General features: G+C 37.0%; 2 protein-coding genes across 3 annotated transcripts; one reads left to right on the forward strand and one right to left on the reverse strand.

The window, feature by feature from the left end:
• Positions 1 to 2,535: 2,535 nt before the first annotated feature.
• On the forward strand, positions 2,536 to 10,142 carry LOC109148229 (pleiotropic drug resistance protein 2-like). The gene is made up of 19 exons (XM_019296101.1): positions 2,536 to 2,979; positions 3,071 to 3,191; positions 3,499 to 3,587; positions 3,664 to 3,748; positions 4,463 to 4,753; positions 4,831 to 4,921; positions 5,121 to 6,021; positions 6,101 to 6,261; positions 6,362 to 6,465; positions 6,550 to 6,715; positions 6,795 to 7,012; positions 7,103 to 7,435; positions 7,525 to 7,815; positions 8,022 to 8,105; positions 8,179 to 8,312; positions 8,411 to 8,638; positions 8,733 to 8,904; positions 8,994 to 9,248; positions 9,620 to 10,142. The coding sequence occupies exons 1-19, from the start codon at positions 2,603 to 2,605 to the stop codon at positions 9,902 to 9,904; spliced, it is 4,386 nt and encodes a 1,461-aa protein (XP_019151646.1). The 5' UTR covers positions 2,536 to 2,602; the 3' UTR covers positions 9,905 to 10,142.
• A 143-nt stretch (positions 10,143 to 10,285) lies between these two features.
• Positions 10,286 to 18,669, reverse strand: LOC109148230 (host cell factor). Of its 2 annotated transcripts, XM_019296103.1 has the most exons (17): positions 18,410 to 18,669; positions 18,180 to 18,277; positions 17,221 to 17,359; positions 17,108 to 17,136; positions 16,849 to 16,945; positions 16,707 to 16,762; positions 16,497 to 16,604; positions 15,612 to 15,668; positions 14,840 to 14,931; positions 14,224 to 14,308; positions 13,291 to 13,443; positions 12,273 to 12,373; positions 11,577 to 11,735; positions 11,355 to 11,467; positions 10,824 to 10,914; positions 10,629 to 10,741; positions 10,286 to 10,525 (listed from the first exon to the last, which is right to left on the reverse strand). In XM_019296103.1, the coding sequence occupies exons 1-16, from the start codon at positions 18,469 to 18,471 to the stop codon at positions 10,673 to 10,675; spliced, it is 1,509 nt and encodes a 502-aa protein (XP_019151648.1). In that variant the 5' UTR covers positions 18,472 to 18,669; the 3' UTR covers positions 10,286 to 10,525; positions 10,629 to 10,672. The 2 variants fall into 2 exon arrangements, with proteins under 2 accessions (XP_019151648.1, XP_019151647.1); XM_019296102.1 differs by having other exon boundaries at positions 10,359 to 10,741.
• Between the last annotated feature and the right edge of the window lie 2,115 nt (positions 18,670 to 20,784).

Genomic DNA, 20,784 nt, shown 5'->3' on the forward strand with positions numbered 1-20,784 from the left:
CTCATAATTCAAAGGTATATAATCTCTAAATATTTTATTTTTTTTATATATTTAGGAGTTGTTTGGCTCAAGAATGGTTTAATTAAAACATGTTTGACCCTAAATAAAAATCAAAATTTTACACAAATTAAACCTGATCTATTATCAATTTACTGGGTGTTTGGTTCGTAAAATAAATCAAGAATAGAATACTAGTTATTTTGTGAATATAGAATTAACTATTCAGAATAGTCATTTTTGTCCCAATTAAGGTATTGGTCTATGGGATGAGAAGGACTTGTCAAGCTTCTATCATGCTAAACTGGTAAGGCTATGGGTGTTTGGGAGGCACTTAAATTGCTAAAGAGTTTTGGGGCGGAAGAAGAACAGATTGAGTCAGATATCCTGTTGGTTATTGAAGGAAATAGGAACAGTGACTAGTGTACTTCCTTTCATCTTATTTTGGAAGATATTAGAGTCCTAACTAAAATTTTTTATAATATTAACTTTGTGTTTGTTAAACGGTATGCGAATAGAGTTGCTCATTTGCTTGCAATGGACGCTTTATTTATAACTGATCATATGAAATGGAGGTCTTCATAACTGATAGTATGAAATGGAGGTCTTTATGATCTATTTTAGTGAAGTTCTAGTTGTCAAGAAAAATAAAATAAAATAAAATAAATCTACTTTCAATTGCATGGTGGGAATTCAATTATCGCCCCAAACATTGATGGTTTGAGCTTGAGGCAATTCATGGGGTCTATGGTAGAGTCTTGTTCCACTAGTCATTGATGACTTAGTTGTTATCCTATTAAAACTTATTATTTTAAAATTTATTTTAATAATTTTAAATAAAATAATATTTTTTTTAAAAGAAAAATACACCCCTTTCCCGTTCTCCATCTTTGTTCCGGTCGGGAGACGAAGATGAGGAGGCAAATTATATCGTGCACCGCGGCGCATATAATCGATTATGCACCGCACGTCAGACATTACAGTGTGTCTAAAGCGACACTGTCAAAACGACGTCGTTTTTTTTTTTAATGAAAAGAAACAGAATCTTCAAAAAAAATAACTCTATTCTCCAGTTTCATTTTGTATACACTACAGTTTCAGTTCAACACAACTACAGTTTCATTTCGATATAACTACAATTTCATTCAACATTTATACACTCAAATATGTGAAAATGTTATTTAATTTTATTTTATATACACTATAATTTCATTAAAACACAATTACATGATTATTTGAATATAATTACAGTTTCATTGTACAATATACACTCAAATATGTGAAATGTTATTCAATTTCATTTTATATATATTGTAGTTTCATTTCACCACAACTACAGTATCATTTTGATATAACTGTAGTTTCATTTGATAATATAAAATAATACGTGAGATAGTGTTGGTTTAGACAAACTATAGTGTCTGACGCGCGGTGCATAATCGATTATGCACCGTGGTGCACGATATAGTGACCCAGATGAGGAGGGGTGGGTTTTTTTTAATAATTTTTTAAAAATATATATATATTTTTTAATAAGATGAATGTCATGTACTCATGTCATGTCAGCGATGATATGAGAAGCAAGTTAAATTTGGTCAAATTGTATAACTTTAGATAGTTCCGCAACAATAAATTATACCATGGACCAAGATCCTATATCTTCACTGCATTGTGAACCTTGGTCTAAAAATAATTATCATATTTTGTCTGCGGTTGATACATTATGTACTTCTTATTTTGTACCTGTAAACAAATTGAAGGCACATCACATGGTACTTATAGGCAAATAACATAAGAACTACAGACACATAAAATTGTTAACTACAAATACATAATATGTTAACAGCAGACACATAACATGTTAACCAACATCTTATATGCTTGCAATTAACATTTTCGATGTGTCTGTAATTACTATATTATTTTTCTTCAGTTTATTAAAAGGTACATAAATTGTTAACGACAGGTACATAATATATTAACTATAAACACATAATTTTTAGATCAGGATTCATAACGTAATATGAACAATTCTACATGGTATAACAATTGTTCAGTGACCTAATTTGTTACTTTTCTTATTTCTATAAATTGAAGAGTTCCCATTTTTGTCATAACTGAATCAACACAGACATCTGTGGAGATGTAGAAACAAATGAAATACCTGTTGACCATCTGCTTGCTGTATTGCCTCATAGCTGTCAAACGACACCAGACAAGACAACCTTAGTTCAAATTTTAGTGGAAAAGAAAGATACATATATATGGATCAAGAATTTGTGAGGAATATATGTTTGTGACTCCAAATTTGTCTTCTTCATAGGAAGAACAAGAACATGAATATCTTCCAACTTAAATAAAAAAAACATGTTTTCTTGGGAAACCCGAAAATAGACAACTCTTAATACCCAATTTTGGCATTACTCTTCTGTGTGTATTTGCAGTGATCACTATATATACTCACTGTTTCATCATTCATCAACCATCAGCTCATCATCTCAAAACCAAAAACCAAAAACCAAACACCAAAACAACATTCTTAACTGTTTTCCTAACATTCTCGAAAAAAACAAAACAAAAGATAGGCTGCTTCTGATTGGACAGAATGTCTGAAACAGTGAGAGGAGGGGATGAGGTAATGATGAGGTCCATGAGCAGGAAGGGAAGCATGAAAGGGTGGGGTTCTGCAAGTTTACGGGAAGCGTTTGGGGCGGGTGGAGGAGATGTGTTCCAGAAGAGTTGGAGGGAGGTGGATGATGAGGAGGAGCTGAGATGGGCTGCCCTTGAGAGGCTGCCAACTTATGATAGGATGAGGAAGGGGATTCTGAAGCAAGTTCTGGATAATGGGAGGGTTTTCCATGAGGAAGTGGACATTGGGCATATGGGGGTGCAGGATAAACAGCAGCTTATGGATAGTATACTCAGAGTTGTTGATGAGGATAATGAGAGGTTTCTTCTCAGGCTTCGGGATCGAATAGAGAGGTAGTAAGATCATAGCACAAGAGCTCTCAGATCAAATGTAGTCTGCTATATATATGTGTGTTTTTGTTGATTTTTTTTGGTCTGATGATAGGGTTGGAATCAAGACTCCAGAAGTTGAAATCAGGTTTGAGAATTTGTCAGTTGAAGGAGATGCCTATGTTGGGAGCAGGGCTCTTCCCACTTTGCTCAATGCTACCATAAATTCATTGGAGGTAGTTAAATTAGTTATGCTCCCACTTTGCATTTCTTGCCCAAGGGTGAAATTCCTTCGCCGCAGGGCCTCACACCCTCGGCCCGACAGGATAGTAGAAAGGTAGGTAAATCAAGGTGACTCAGCAGCTCTTTAAGTGGAAAGACCAGTGTCTGGTACCCACAATGAGCGCACTCTGAGTATTAGGCTTAACCAACTGAGTTGAGGGCCCCACTTTGCATTTCATAATCCAAGAATATAATGTGTTGTTTTTATCTCATTTAGTACTAAAATCTGTGTTTCCTATTGATTTTCTGTGTTGTTACCAGGGAATCCTTGGACTCTTGAGGCTTTCACCTTCTAAGAAACAAGCTGTCACAATATTAAATGATGTTTCTGGGATTGTAAAACCATCAAGGTATGCATTATTTCTACATTCAAAACTCCCTTTTTTCCTGGATTCTTTCTTCTTATCTGGACATTCTGGTTCCTAGGTTGACACTGCTTCTGGGACCTCCAGCCTCTGGGAAAACAACATTGCTAAAGGCACTTGCAGGGAAACTGGAGAAAGATCTCAGGGTCTGTAAAAAATTTACAAAATCCTATTAGCTTTACCTCTAAAATCTTGAAATATTATGATTCTTTCCTTTGTAATTGTTGGATGGAGGTCGATGAAGGGTCAAAGTCTAGCAACTGGTTGCTAGGGAATTGTTGGACAGAGGCCAATGAAGGGTCAAGTCCAGCACCCTGCCTCTAAAAAATGCGATGGCCATATAAGAAAATAGAGTTAATACCATCTAAGGTCCTCCGAGTATAGTGGTTTTGTCACGTTTAGTTCTAAATTTTCAAATTGATCATCTGTGGTCTTTTGACTTTCAAATTTAACCATTCATGGTCCAAGTTAACCATCCATGGTCCTTCAACTATTAAATTTTAACCAACCATGGTCCTTTCAAGAGGACCACGACTGGTTAAATTTCAAAACTTGAAGGACCATGGGTGGTTAACTTAGACTACGGATGGTTAAATTTGAAAGTCGAAGGACCACAGATGGTCAATTTGAAAGTTTAAGACTAAACGTGGTAAACCACTATACTCGTAGGACCTCATATGGTATTAACTCTAAGAAAATAAAGTTGCGCATTCTTTAGGAGGGAGAATTGTTGGGCAGAGGCTGGTGAAGGGCCAAGTCCAGCACCTGCCCTTCGAAAATGTGATGGTGGTATAAGGCGCCTGTGAGCTATAGCTTTTTGCGTAATAATAAGCGCTTAATGCTAACAGTAATAATGGCAGGTGAAGGGGAAAGTCACTCATTGTGGCCATGAATTGAAAGAGTTTGTGCCTCAAAGAACAGTGGCATACATTAGCCAGAATGACCTCCACCATGGTGAGATGACAGTGAGGGAGACAATGGACTTTTCGTCGCGCTGCTTTGGAGTTGGCAGTAGATATGAACTGCTAGCAGAGCTGTCAAGGAGAGAAAAAACTGCAGCAATCAAGCCAGACCCTGAGATAGATGCATTCATGAAAGCCATATCGATAGCGGGGCAAAAGACTAGTCTCATCACTGACACTGCTCTCAAGGTTTGCTTCCTTCCAAACCTGATAATAATGGTGTTTTCTTCCATCTGAGATGGCTGATAAGCTTTGCTTCATTATAGATTCTTGGGCTGGATATCTGTTCTGAAACAGTGGTGGGAGATGACATGAGAAGGGGAATCTCAGGTGGACAAAAGAAGCGTGTTACAACAGGTAAATGAACATACAAAAATGCATTCTGAAAACGGTCCTTTCTTGATTTCTTGCCCACAAAAAGGCGAAATCCCAGTAACCTCAGCGGTCCATTAGGTGGAAGGACCAGTACCAGGTGGTGCCTAGTGTCATTTCTTGATTTCTGTTCTTATTACAAATTATGATCTTGATCTGTTTCCCCATTCTTGATTGAGTGCAGGTGAAATGTTGGTTGGGCCAGCAAAAGTGTTTCTAATGGACGAAATCTCCACAGGCCTGGACAGTTCGACAACATTTCAGATTGTTAACTACATGAGACAGATGGTTCACATAATGCATGTGAGCATGGTAGTATCTCTCCTTCAGCCTGCCCCCGAGACCTTTGATCTATTCGACGACATTATCCTGTTATCCGAGGGACAGGTTGTGTACCAAGGTCCCCGGGGGCATGTTCTCGAGTTCTTCGAGAGTGTGGGATTCAAATGCCCTGAGAGGAAAGGGGTTGCAGATTTTCTTCAAGAGGTCACCTCAAAGAAAGACCAGGAGCAGTACTGGTTCAAGAAAAACATGCCATATCGATATATCTCTGTGCCCGAATTTGTTAGGCACTTCTCGTCCTTCCACACTGGGCAGAAGCTCTATGGTGAGCTTGGAATTCCGTTTGATAGAAGTAGAGCCCATCCTGCAGCACTGGTGAGAGAGAAGTACGGGATTTCCAACAAGGAGCTCTTCAAGGCCTGCCTGTCGCGAGAGTGGCTGCTGATGAAACGTAACTCGTTTGTGTATATATTCAAGATTTTTCAGATAACCATCATGGCAATCTTCACCTTCACGGTGTTCTTCAGAACGAAAATGCCTTATGGTGAAGCAGAAGATGGGAGTAAATTCTATGGTGCACTCTTTTTCAGCCTCATAAACGTAATGTTCAATGGGATGGCCGAGCTTGCACTCACCATTTTCAGACTTCCCGTCTTCTTTAAGCAAAGGGATTCCTTGTTTTACCCGGCCTGGGCGTTTGCTTTGCCTATCTGGCTTCTCAGAATCCCGGTTTCCCTGATCGAGTCTGGCATATGGATCCTCCTCACATATTACACTATTGGTTTTGCTCCTGCTGCTGATAGGTAACATACCACTTCTTGATTCAAGAAATCGTTACGTTGTATTGTATCATAAAACTAACTACATCTCGAACACTTTCAGGTTCTTCCGCCAGTTCTTGGCGTATGTAGGCATCCATCAGATGGCTTTGGGCCTGTTTCGTTTCATTGCAGCACTCGGAAGGACACAAGTTGTTGCCAACACACTTGGAACATTTACTTTGTTGTCGGTTTTTGTCCTAGGTGGATTCATCATTGCCAAAGGTAAGCAACTTTAAGATCAATGATTGTTAAGAGTCCCACATTGAAAAAATATGAAAGAAACATATGGATTTATAAGATCAATTCTCTTTCCTAAATGCAGATGATCTTCAGCCATGGATGAAATGGGCTTACTATCTTTCCCCCATGTCATATGGGCAGAACGCAATTGTTATTGTTGAGTTTCTTGACAAAAGATGGAGCAAGGTATCCTTAAACAACAATTCAATGAAAATTTACCATTTTTACTTCAGAACTTCATACCTTAAAAACATGTTCATTCTTTTGCAGTCCAATAATGATTCAAGCTTCCCTGGGAGTACAGTAGGGAAGGAACTTCTTAAAGCAAGAGGGATGTTCACAGAGGACCATTGGTACTGGATCTGTGTCGTTGCGCTGTTTGGCTTTTCGTTGTTCTTCAACCTGTGCTTCGTTGCAGCACTGACTTACCTAAACCGTAAGAAATGGTTTTTTTGCTTTAACTTTTTCACCAAAATGGAAACTTTTGGTTTGGACTAATTTATTTTTAAATGCAGCTCTTGGAGAAACCAAATCGATTGCAGCAAATGGGGAAGATGATCAGAACAAGGAAAAGAAGACGAAAATGATCACAGAGAGAAGTTCGGCTTCTACTGCTGCAATGGTTGCAGAAGACACCACAGATGGTTCGATCAAGAAAAGGGGAATGGTGTTGCCATTCCAGCCTTTGTCTCTTTCGTTTGAACACGTGAATTACTACGTCGATATGCCTGCTGTGAGTGGCTAAAAAATTAGCTAGTCTAACCCATGACCTTATAAATCCATATATTCTCTCTTATTTTATCAATGTGGACTCTTAACACAGGAAATGAAAAGCCAAGGAATTGAGGAGACGAGGCTGCAGCTATTAAGAGATGTGAGCGGGGCTTTCAGGCCCGGGGTGTTGACAGCGCTGATGGGTGTGAGCGGGGCTGGAAAGACGACTCTGATGGATGTTCTAGCCGGGAGGAAAACCGGTGGATATATCGAAGGAGACATCAGCATTTCGGGCTATCCCAAAAACCAACAGACTTTTGCTCGAGTCAGCGGGTACTGTGAGCAAAATGACATCCATTCCCCACATGTTACAGTCTACGAATCCCTTCTCTACTCTGCCTGGCTGCGCCTTCCCTCAGAAGTTGACACAGAAAAACGAAAGGTTTTCCACTTTTCCTCGATTCTCTAGACACCCTTTATAGCACTATCAACTATGCCTTAGCTCTGATGTGTTCTTGAAACACTACTCAGGTGTTTGTTGAGGAAGTGATGGAGCTGGTTGAGCTGAATGTGCTGAGAGACGCCCTCGTTGGGCTCCCGGGAGTGGATGGTTTATCGACTGAGCAGCGAAAGAGGCTCACCATTGCTGTGGAGCTCGTTGCCAATCCTTCCATTATCTTCATGGATGAGCCAACATCAGGCCTGGATGCCAGGGCGGCTGCCATTGTTATGAGAGCTGTGAGGAACACAGTCGATACTGGAAGAACCGTCGTCTGCACAATCCACCAACCAAGTATTGACATTTTCGAATCGTTCGATGAGGTACTTATCAATCAAAATCCAAACTGTTATAATCTAAGATTGGGCTATAATGCACATGTGCCAAACCACACTAAAAATTGAATCCAACCAATTAGCTAGTCTATCCATGGCCTTATAAACCCATATGTTCTCTCTTATTTTATCATTAACACAAACCATTTGGGATTTGTGAACACTGTGATCACATTGGAACTGTGTTTCTGCAGCTGTTCTTGATGAAAAGAGGAGGGCAGGTCATTTATGCCGGTCCACTTGGGCGCAATTCCCAGCATCTGATCGAATACTTTGAAGTAAGTCTCGTTTTCAATCGCTCGTTACAGAATAAAAGAATAGTGTCTAATAGAAAAAGTTGGAACCTTGTAGTCCGTTCCCGGGGTTACAAAGATCAAAGACGGATACAACCCTGCAACCTGGATGCTAGAAGTCAGCAGTGCATCAGTTGAAGCTCAACTCCAGAATGACTTTGCAGAAATCTATTCCAACTCTGATCTATGCAGGTATTTCAAGCCATCAAGAAACTAAAATGGTGAAAATTTGTGAAATCCCTCTTCACTTATTTTGAGCTAAAAACTCGTCTCGCCTTATTGAACTGCAGAAGGAACCATGAGCTTATTAAAGAGCTGAGCTCTCCAGCCCCGGGGTCGAAGGACCTGCACTTCCCTACAAAGTACTCTCAGCCATTGCTGACACAGTTCAAGGCTTGTTTCTGGAAACAGTACTGGTCATACTGGAGGAATCCACAGTACAATGTCATCCGGTTCTTTATGACTATAGTTATTGGACTCATATTTGGGATCATTTTCTGGGACAAAGGAGGGAAATTGTAAGGAATAAGCCCTCCAGTTCTTTTGTTTATACCCAAAAAAAAAAAGATTCTTTCTTTATTTCTTTCTTTCTAACATAATAATATGAAACAGCCATAAACAACAAGACCTGGCAAATCTGATGGGAGCAATGTATGCTGCTGTTCTGTTCCTGGGAGGAACAAACACTTCTGCTGTCCAATCTGTGGTGGCTGTGGAGAGAACTGTGTTTTATCGCGAAAGAGCAGCCGGGATGTTTTCAGCCCTGCCTTACGCGTTTGCCCAGGTAAGCAAAAAACTAGCCGAAAGATTGTGGTTGGACTTGGTAAAAATTGAGTGGGGGATTAACTGCATTGTTGCATCTATAACAAACAGGTGACAGTAGAAACCATGTATGTTCTTATTCAGACACTGGTGTACAGCCTTATTCTGTACTCTATGATTGGGTTCCAGTGGCAAGCTGATAAGTTCTTGTGGTTCTACTACTATGTGTTCATGTGCTTTGTTTACTTCACACTCTATGGAATGATGCTCCTTGCCCTCACTCCAAGCTACCAAATTGCTGCCATTGTAATGTCTTTCTTCCTCAGCTTCTGGAACCTCTTCTCTGGTTTCCTCATTCCCAGAAGTGTAAGTGCTACTCATACTCATACATTAACCCAAAACCCCTCAGTGCTCTTTCCTCCAATTTGATTCTTGTAAGAGATGATATGATGGACAAGTAAAGAGAACAAAGAGTGGCAAACAAACCATAAACTGTCACAATTTTTCAGCTCTCATCATACCAACTAGTCAAAAAACAATTGATCCTCAGACTATTGACTTGGTAACCAAAATGTTACAAGTTCTACTCCCAGCGGGAGCGGCCTATTGTCTTTTTGGTTAAGGGCAACCTAGGTTGATTTACCTCCTTGTGATCCTTTGCTGACTAGACGGGTTTACGTAGTGTCACTCCAAAAAACAAAAACAAAATGAGCATTTGTTTTGGTTCCATTTTGCAGCAAATTCCAGTGTGGTGGAGGTGGTACTACTGGGGTTCACCAGTGGCATGGACAATCTATGGCCTTATAACATCTCAGCTTGGAGACAGAGATGACCAAGTTCATATTTTCAAGCATGACGCCAACAGTTTGAACTACGTCCCATTGAAGGACTATCTTAAAGATTATCTTGACTATGACTATGACTTCCTGGGAACTGTTGCTATTGCTCATATTGGATGGGTGCTCCTCTTCTTCTTCGTGTTTGTCTATGCCATCAAGGTCCTCAACTTCCAAAGGAGATGATGATGAATTCTTGATAATCATCATAACCATAATACTTGAGCATTAAAGAGTAATTATGTTTTTCTATGTGGATAACCTTAAAAGGGATATGGAATTGGATTTTGTTTCCTTGCTTTTTCTGGATTGTCTTCTTCCTTTTGCCATTTATTATTGTAGCATGAATATTCATTTATCGTCGGGAAAAATATGTTTGTATAATGTTTATGTGCAAAATGCAATAAAAAAAGATTGAATTTACAAATTTTTCTGTTCTAAATTAATAGAATGATTACATTGTATGACTCTACATATACAATCCTTTTTCGATTTTCTATAGAGCACTCAATCCTGGCTCGATGTTCCAGCATCATCAAAGGTGTAATTAAGCAAAACCAAATTGAAAGAAGTAATTAACATCATTATCATGCCAAAATTCAAATGGAAAGTTCATCTCCAACAAAAGCAGTGAACATAGTTTGCAGAAATCACTGGTTGTATGAGTTTATGTGATGAACAGAATAACCTGTAAGTTCATCATGCTATGCTGCATTTCTCTTGCATATTCCATAAACTAAACTGCAACGACTCTCAACCATCTATGTGTTGGTATGGTAACAAAGTTTCTGGCCTTATTCTTTTAAACTACAAGCAGTATATATGTTAATCACAAAATCAAAGAATTTGACGTGACTAAATGCACAAGAAAATAATACAGCAAATGTTTTTATGTGGAGTTTGAGTTTACATGTATCACGACACCATATAAAATCTTGAATTCAATGCATCTATCTAATTTACTCCTGCACTGGATACTTGTCTGTATTCTGCCAGCAAATGTGGGATGTCATCCATTCGCAACTGAAATTCATTCAAAATTTAAATTCATACGCCAGTTATGATAAACTCAATTGAAGGACAGAAGCCCCAAAAAAAACTTTACCTGTTGAACATTGCTGACATGATAGAATCGGTATGTCTCTTTTCTGAGAAACCCGGGATCTAGAGACTGTAAAAAATATTCAACCTTTTCTCTGCATAACAAAAGATAGAAGCCAGTTGAGCAAGTTACTATCAATTGACTTGAAAAACAATACAATCAAAGTGGTAGCTTGAAGAAAAGAAATGGAGGATGAATTAAGGAAGGGAATATGTCTCTCCCTCTCCCTCCACATATCCCTCACTAGGAAAACAATATTTTTCTTTCCTTGCAAACAAATATTAGTAGAAATTAAACTTTCTCAGAAAGTGAACATTATGCTGGATGGCTAAAACAAAGATCAAAGCAGTATTCGTTAAAGATGAAGTAATTATTGGAGTCAACTGAGTATGATTCCCTGTCCACCTGGGTTGTTCTCATGGACAAGAAGGAAGAAGACTTAAAGTCCATATTTCCTTGAAATGTAAACTCCCTTATGCTAGTGTGTAGTAAAACAGGATTTAATGTTTTGGATGAACAAAAGTTTGCTCTTACTTTTGATTTAAGGTGACCAAACGTTGATAGTCTCGCAGCAACGGGCTAAGTTCCTTCAATTGAATTGATTTAGGCAACGCATTCCTCCAGCGCTCACGAAGTACTCGTATAGCCTTTAACCAAAAGATGATGATTAAACCATTCTGTGTGTGTGTGTGTGTGTCTGTGTACTCATATGCCATATACTTAGCAAATCATAACAATCAAACCAAGAACCTGCACCTGTTTACTGTCAAGAGCCCCTCCGACCAACTGAGTTGCTAGTTCAATAAATTCCCTATCTTCCATCTCATCCATAGTTGGCTTTGGATTTGAAAGTGAAACAGAAATTTGTAATCTTTTCTGCAATTCTGAGACAGAAGATTCTCCCACATGACTTTCCTGTGAAGAAGAAAAGCATGGTCATTCTAGCATAAAAAGCCTCCCATTTCAAAGATCTCTATATGAGACAAAAAAGCACCTATCCTGTTATATAATTTTCACTCCTCCAAGAAATCAAAACGTTCTACATGAAAGTTGGAGTAATCTCTAGAGAAAGGTGAAGACGTAAACGTGATAAAGCAGTTCTCACAGAAAGCTGTTAACTATAAAGTTACTTGAGTTTAGTGACTAGTGAAAAAGTTTCCTTCAAATAAATATAAAAGAAGTTATTATTTGAGACTTTTGAGTACACTAATAAAAAAGAGTGCACTCCAATGGAGTAAAAAAAAGAGAGTTACAGGAAAGAAAAGGTTTACTCTGTTTTGTTATACACATTTACATGAAATAATGCTTGTGGAAGATATTTGGCCCTTGATTCTGAAGGGTAGAGTTCAAAGAAAATGAAATCTAAAACCAAGGAACTCCTTGAAGATGTACATTTCATTAAAGGTAAAAAAATTACAGAGACATAATAACTGATGCAAAAATCTACATTACCTTGTCATCTGAAAGGAATTTACTTTGTGCCATGGTGGCACCATGTTTTTCAGAAACAGCTTTGGGAGGAGATGGTGTTACCCGCTTTGCAACTGGATCCTCTACAAAACAAAGGTAAAGCATAAACAAGTAGAAAAGCTAAATTCCACAGTACAAGGTAACAAGGCAAGCTAGCAGCGATTCTTGAGGAGAAATGGAAAATGAGAAACCATTCTTTTGTTCAATACAAGAAATAGCTCATTGGATACCATTTTTGGTGTACTTACAATGTTCAGCTACTTCTACCCGAGGTCCACCTAAGATGCTGACTGGACATCTATTTTAAGCTTAGATGTCTTCTTTTTATAATAAACAAGTTACACGTATGTGGATCATTCTACCAATATAAAATTCAAAAAAAAAATAAAATTGTTATGATGCAGCAGTGACTTGTGAAGTGGGGATAAAATACAGTTATAAAGGGAAACAGGATTCCATAGCAACTTAATAAGTAAGCATGCTTATAATTTTAATCTCCACTTGATTTAATTTGTGATTTGGTTAACATGTGTGATTAATAAAGCTTAGCTACCAAAGTAGATCACCTGGGTTACTGAAAGGCTATAAGCCTATAAAAGGTTTAGAAGTAGGAGTCTTGAAATGCTGACCTTAATATGTAGTCCTATATATTTAACTTAATAGAGCGAATCAATTTTGAAAGACTGGGATTTTCTGAAAGGAGGAGAGGGACTGGAAGCAGAAAAAAGACAACCAAAAGAAGTTTCTAGAAGAAGCAGGTGATGGAAGCCCTAATTTTTGAAGACTTGAGAAAGCATTACATATTTACATGTCACCATTACTTCTAGAGTAATAAAGAATAATAGAGAGTAAGTCAAGCAGAGAATTCAAATAATACTGTGGAAATACATTATTCCAAAAAGTAAATAAGCAAAAATTATATTCTACTTGTAACTTTGAAAAGGAAAAACACCACATATAATAAAACAGACAATCACACCAATTGGAAAAGAGTCAGTACCTTCTGGAACTAACCACCACAAATCACCATAAGTTGATTTTCCATCAAAGCCACCAAATAATAAAAACCGTGATCCAATGGATGTCATTGAATGGTATGCTCGAACATCAGGGGGTTCATTGCTGGTTGGTAGGCGTTTCCATTGTACAGACACTACATACACAAATTCCCATAATAAGATACTGCAAGAACTGAAGCATGACATTCTGAAGATTAAGACTTAGTAGGTAGTATGGCAGCTGAAAAACTATTTGACACAAATTATAAGCATTAATAGTGGTGATAAAAGCATTCTAAGAAGGTTAAGATTAGAAATAAAATCTTGGTAAAGGAACTTTTGAGTTTAATATACATGCATAATAGTATTAACATGCGTCAATAGTACATGATAAGATTTTCAAGCTCTGTCAATGGCATACACAGTCCACCGTCCTCGACAATTTAAAGGATTATGCTGCTACTCTGACTTATTTTACTAGTATTCCAAATATCTTTCTCCCCCAAATTTCTATTTATTCTGTGGAAAATCAGGAAACTTTGGCTGTCAAAGTTACCAAATCCACCGCTGTCTTATTTGCTTTCATTTGTTACTCAATATAGCATGGTCACCTTTGTATTAGGGGAAATAGAATATGCATAGTTGTATGTAATATTAGCTTTCCAATTTCTTTTTGTTTCTTTCTAGTCTTTGTATTCTCTCTAAGAGATCACCCGTTTGTATTCATTTGATTAAGATGATAATAAAAATTACTCTTCTATCCTTTTAAACATTCTAGCTTGTTTCTCTTTATCATGAGCATGCCTCCCTATACAATATAACTATATTTGTCTGATATTCCTAAAGAGGAAATTTTTTGAATGTGTATCTTAAGTTGCCAAAAGTATATCTGACAGGACCACCATCACCAAACTTTGGCTAACAAGAATACTTACCCCTATCCAGAACAATACAATCATTGTAATAAATGTCATACCGACTCAACCAACCACCAGTTCCATGCCCTCCAAATAACATAAGCTGCATGAAGAAAGTATTTCAAAATATTACAGCAAGGAGAATGAGTTTGAGTATCAATAGTAAGTGAAAAATACAGAAATAGAAGTACAAAAATAAACTTCAATCACCAAAAAATCACAAAAGTACAGAGTAATAAAATTTAGAGTAAGGAATGCACTAGAAGTAAAGGGTACATACTTGCAGTAAGACAAAGAAGTTATACACAAATTCAGATAATTTGAAGAAAAAAAAAATCAGAACCAACATCCTACAAGTCAAGAACTCTACTCCAGATATTCACAGGTTCTTCTTATAGCCTGTCCTTCTATAATATGATGTATGCTCAAGCAACAATAGATCTGAATGTAGATGTAAGAATGTGTTTTTCTATTTACCAACCTATACACAATTGACCAAAAATACCAATGTGCAAGCTGCAATCAACTTATTCCCATTATTTTCCTTTCTCCACTGATTACTCAATAAAATTTACTATGACTATAGCCTATATAGGATGTCAGAATAAAATGAGAGGGGATAAAGGTTAGTTACATTGTGACCTCCAGATGTAACAGTATGCCCACAACGAGGTGATGGAGCTTGGCCTGGAAGCTTCAACTGGGTCCATCCAGGAGTTTCATTCTCTTCCTTCCACAACAAATACAAAAACACAGCAGTAAATTCTCTGAACATATAGAAAATGTGAAAACCGACGGAGTGAAGGCCAAGCAGTTGACAAGAAATAAAATTTAAGACCAACAATTGCCATGGTTACAGCCTACATATTTGCATATTCAAGGTGAACTACCTTCAAAGTTCAAACTATTTCAATTTGCAATAGGAAACAGAAGTGAAGAATAATATTAAAAGCTATATTGTATAGGATTGTCAACCAAATAGGCTATTTGACCCAACATATGCCCATATGACTCTTGGCAAATATATGGGACTGAATTGTAATCAGTGTTTCAGAAAACAAATTTCTCAGAAGACGTGCAGGATATAGGACTTATATACAATAGTATATAATCAATGGGCAATATAGTATTAGGGTCTATAAAGAGAGTGATATAGACATGTTACTTGGAACTCCTTAGTCCTTAACTGCTTCTACTGCCCTCACAGAGAATACGGTCAGTCATCACTGCCTTCAGTGTCTAGTGTAAAAATATACTGGACTGACCCATTACATAGCTATATCTATGTTTCTTTCACATATAAACTCACATCAAAGAATGCTGAAATAGTGAAATACTATTATCAGAAATTGAAATGAGTCATGACAAACTGAAGGAATCAAGGATACTTGTAACACTGTGATTACCTCCTTCAATTAGGCCCTTCAAAGCCCATAAATCACCCATAATTGGCCCTCCACCTCCTGCCCAGAGCAAAGAAAGCCACTGCTATCAATTTGAAATCTCATACAGGAATTTAAAGCATATATTAAATTATTAATACATAGGGAAGTTAAGATAGAATATGTGGGTGCAATTGTGCAAAGCCCAACGGAAAGGTTTCAGGGCAAATTTAGAAAATATGAGGAATCAGTTTTATATCGTATAAAGATGAAAGCATTTCCCATTAGGCATTAGATCCCACATTATACAAGGGATAACTTAATGAACTGCCCACCCAACTTGTTAGATAATGCTAATTTTTCTTTGTCAAATATTCAAATCATTTTACTGAAATGATAGTGCTCATTTTTCTTTTCCTTTCATTTGGCATAAGTGACAGGATCACAGTTTTCATTTTCTTCTGTCAAATGAACAGCTAGGCAAAAATTAGAAACAAGCAAACAAAAAATGTGGAAGGGTGACACATACAAGAACTTCAAAATCACCAAATTTGAAAATTTTAAAGAAATGATGATTATGAAGTTACAGAAGAATAGATCTCAAAGCAAATTAGCACTTCCAATCACATAAAACTCCAGTATTTTTTCTGAATCAATTTCATACACCATGACAATTCATAAAGGATATAACTATCCAATAGGTCAAATTTTGCAAAGTTTTATATCAATCTTTAGTTGAGTTTATTGACTTTATTCATACATGTGCATGTGCTAATTGATTTTATCATTCAGCAAAGAAAAATAAACAAATAAAATCTAAAGCATCATTTACAGCTGACCACTACATGATCAAAACAGAAAGGCCAGAAGAATGAATTGCGGATGGTGTTTTCCTCTGAATTTCATTACCTCTACCACCATAGACAAGCAACCTTTTCTCAACCATAGTAGCAGTATGGCCACATCTTGGTGGAGGTAAAGCTCCAGAAACAGACAACTCTGTCCACTCAAGAGAAACTGCATACAAAGGAAGGCAATTCAATATGTTAGATATAGGATATTATTTTAATCTGAAGATAAAACTACAGTAAATCTATAATTTCTTAATAAAGGCAATACTTGTGTCCAAAATATAGACATCTGACAACCACTTTTTACCATCCCAGCCACCATACCTGCACTCCATTTACAGCTAAATAAGACCTCATGAAGAGGATAAAACAAGATAAGCATTCTTAGAAAGCAAAGTGCAGAAACTCACATAACAATTTTACTGTTTCCAATGGCTGAAGCAGCTGCAAAGTCCCTAGCTGAAGGCAAGTCACCGAAACTTGTAAGTTCTGACCATTGCCAGATATCTGGAAGAAGAAATGGACTCAGGCACAATATATTAAGCAAAAGAGCATCCTATGAGCAGTGCATTTTCAATTTGATCCACTCAGTGTCAAGCTTCCTTCCCTTTAGTAAAAGTTTTCTCAAGATTGCAGTTTAGCCAAAGCTTTATAAGAATCTGTCCTTACCAGTATCCAGTACCCAAAAGTCACCTAGCCTGCAAGTAAAAGACACCTTTTCATAACCAAGAATGATGGCCTTTAGTTAACATGAGTAATGGAGGTTTCTGGTTATCACAAACCTTTTACTGCCATATCTCCCACCAAAAATGAACATATGACAGTCAATTGCAATAGCAATGTGAAATGCCCGTGGGCAAGGGCCCACTCGGTCATCAGAACCACTGCCAGTGCACTCTGGCTGAAACCATAATTTGTTCTCTGAAACATAAAAGCTCCAGAATTTAAGACCTAAAGAGAACTTTTTAATGCCAAGGAAAAGCACAAGCATGATACAACACACAGGTTTTACTTCCATGAAGATGATCACCAGGCTCACTCTAAAGTCCTTTTTAGCAATCTTACTACATTTTAAGACTGAAAAGAACTTCTAGTATGCAAGAGACATTATCAGTCCTTTCTTGACAATTAAAACCTTGGGATGCAGTAGTTTCAGAGCAGCTAAAGAAGGCTTCAATTACACAACAATAAAGTCCATGTAGTTTTGACAGATAAGAGGTGAGATGGTGAAGTGTTTTTTTATTAATTTTAAAAAAAAAAATAAAATAAAATAAAATAAGCAACTATGAAGAAGAAAAAGCACTTAGTGATCTTATATTGCACCCTTCTGAAGGTTCAATCCAATGTAAATTCAACCATGAGCATTCAATGATCTAAACTACAAAACGATTTAAATCTGTACTCCAATGAGATTGGTACACAACTTATCTCCTATTTGTTGTGAAAGAATGGAAGTGGATGGATAACAGAACAGATGCACTACCAATATCATACACAACTTAGTAGCACTAGTTAGTATTAAAAACGCAATAATGTTACAAAATGTCTGGAAATAACGCAAAGAAACTTATAATTATGCCGTGAAATTCCAGCAATTGTTTTTGCAAGGGATTGGCGGAGGTATGCGACTACAACCGCAAACTTGATTCAACTATGATCCATAAATAGCCAATTCAAATAAAAGTAGCTACGAATCTCAGATGAGCAAACAAAATAGTGAAAAAGCTTGTCGCATTTGTACCAATGTCATAAACCGTAATGTCGTTGAGGAATGTCTTGTCTACCAGCCCTCCGAAAACCACCACCTTTGATTTTCCGATGTTCACAGCTGTGTGTCCACTTCAATCGAAATTAACAGTTCGGATTTCTCAGTTATTATTTAATTTATCAGATGATGAAACAAAATAGGCTCGTAATTTAATGAAAAATATTTTTTTTTTTAAATACAAATGCAGATGCTATATTACCAACCTTCTAGGTTGGGGAAGAACTCCGCCGAAATCGGAAGGAGAAGCTCGAACCCAGTAATGCATCTTCTCTCTCTCTCTCTCCGGCGAATAGTTGACTTCAGATCAGTCGATCGTCTGACGCCGCAGTGGGGAGGCGAGTTTTAAGGTAACGAACCGGGTCCGGCACGACTCCGGTTTACGGTTAGGACTTCCGTTGGGCGCGCCAGGTAGAGCGGTTCGGATAATCGGATACGGCGACTCGGCTAAGTATAGATTACTGTATTATTTACCAGTGTTTTCCAGTGAGCATTTTTATTTTTTAGGGAGAATGGTCATTTTAGTATTTTCATTTTTTTTTTCTGACTTAAAATTTATTTTTTACTTTTTTTTTTTGAAAATTATATACGGTGCTTCATTAGAAAAAGGCAGAAATAATGTATGGTGGGTGGATATCCCAGTACATAGCAGCAAGTTGCTGATACGCCGTAGTAGCTAATTCATGAGCTAAATAATTGTCTGATCTAGAAATAAAATTAAATGAACAAGACTGAAATAAAGTGGCAGTTTGTCTGTAGCTGTCAATGGCATAGCCAAAGTAAGAACGAAACGCAGCGGTTGGTGTAGTAAGATAGCGTTGTAGTGTCAAGCAATCTGTGTATATCTCGATATTCTGTTCCCCTCGATCCTTTAACCATGATAAAGCTTCCTTGCACGCCAAAGCCTCAGCCATAAGTGGTGAGAAACAAGTCGGTAATGGTGCATTGTAGGCCGAGATGTATCCTCCATCGACATCGAGCAAAACAGCCCCTACATTGGCCTTGCCTGTCTCGTGTGTGTTTTGAAAGGAAATTGATGGAATTACATTTTGGCCCTGTTTGGTAAAAAATTAACCTATAGATCAATTTTGGCTTATTTGATCACTATTAATTGTTTGATTTAGTTAAAATATCAATATAAATGTTTGGTTAATTAGCTTTTTGCAACTCCAAAATGCTAAAATTCAAAAAACTACTCCAAGCAACTTTTTCAATTAACTTTTTGAGAAAGAAATTATACCAAACAACTATTAGCTAAAAGCTCATTTACCAAACACTTTTCTACCATCAGTTAATGTTATCAACTATTTATACCATCCAATTAACACAATCAGCTAACAACTAATAGCTATCAGTTAACAACCATTTTACCAAACAGGGCCAAAATGAGGGACTAAAATTATCAAATACAAGTGCAACCACTCGCATGACAACACAAGCGCCAATCACACAAGCCATTCAATATATCGTGTACAATAATATATAATGCTCTATTTACTTGTGTGAAGATCACTGACATCTAGGCACTGAGGGGATACGTATATGGCCCAGATTGAAGACTTCCTGATGTCGTACATTTGTCAACCATTTTGATTTTCCTCGACATCATCTCTTGGATCATTATAGTACCCTTGGTGGCTTGTGGTCCTAACATTTAACCCATACACAATGTTCGATTCCTCACTACGATATTATTCTTAGTCCTATACTTTGGTTATAACTTGTATTATTTATTATTTGGGTCGTTGTTTTGGACCAGTATATTGAGCTTTGTACGTACTCTTTTGGGTCTAGCATCTAGGGGTGGACGTATTGGTATTCGGTTTGATTTTTTTCAATTTCGATTTTGAAAAAAAAATGAAACCATTCACTTTCGGTTCGGTTTGAAAAAAGTTCAATTTTGATTCGAAATTGGTTCGATTCGATTTAGGAACCTTAATTCTCAACATTTCATGGTGTTCTAGCGCAATAAACAATTAATCAATTATTTACTTTTACTAATAATTTAGGATTAAAAATTCATTATGCATCCATTTAGTTCAATCAAACTCATTTAATGAGACTTTTATAAGTCAGTACTAATATTTTCACCCGTGTGTTGCACAAAATGTATTTGTTATAATATATTAATAATAATTACATCGATATTCAATTGTGTAAATTATAACATGCTTTTTATTCTTCAGTTTTATTTGTATTAGCATTCTCTTCATTAATTAGTGATGGAGTCAAATTTTCTTTCTGCATCCGATCTCTCTCCTAGGACAAGGAAAAAATTTATACGTCTTCGATTAATGCGTTTTTATTTGTATAAAATTTTAAATGATGTTCATTCTTTTAATAACTATTACAACCTAGAGTCTCAACCTTCACAACCCTTCATAGATCTCTCATTATTTGAATCACATAACCTCTTGTATGTGGAAGATGATAGACACGCAACACTCTAAACTTGATATGATTTCGTCTGTGTCTAGGGTGAAGTTCATGACCAACAATTTCAAATTGAGTTGAAGTCATTGCTATTCAATGTGAGTATGAGAGTACAGAGGCATAAATACGTTAGAAACTTACAACTTTA

This window comes from Ipomoea nil, unplaced genomic scaffold, assembly GCF_001879475.1.
Source record: "Ipomoea nil cultivar Tokyo-kokei standard unplaced genomic scaffold, Asagao_1.1 scaffold2036, whole genome shotgun sequence".
Taxonomy (NCBI): domain Eukaryota; kingdom Viridiplantae; phylum Streptophyta; class Magnoliopsida; order Solanales; family Convolvulaceae; genus Ipomoea; species Ipomoea nil.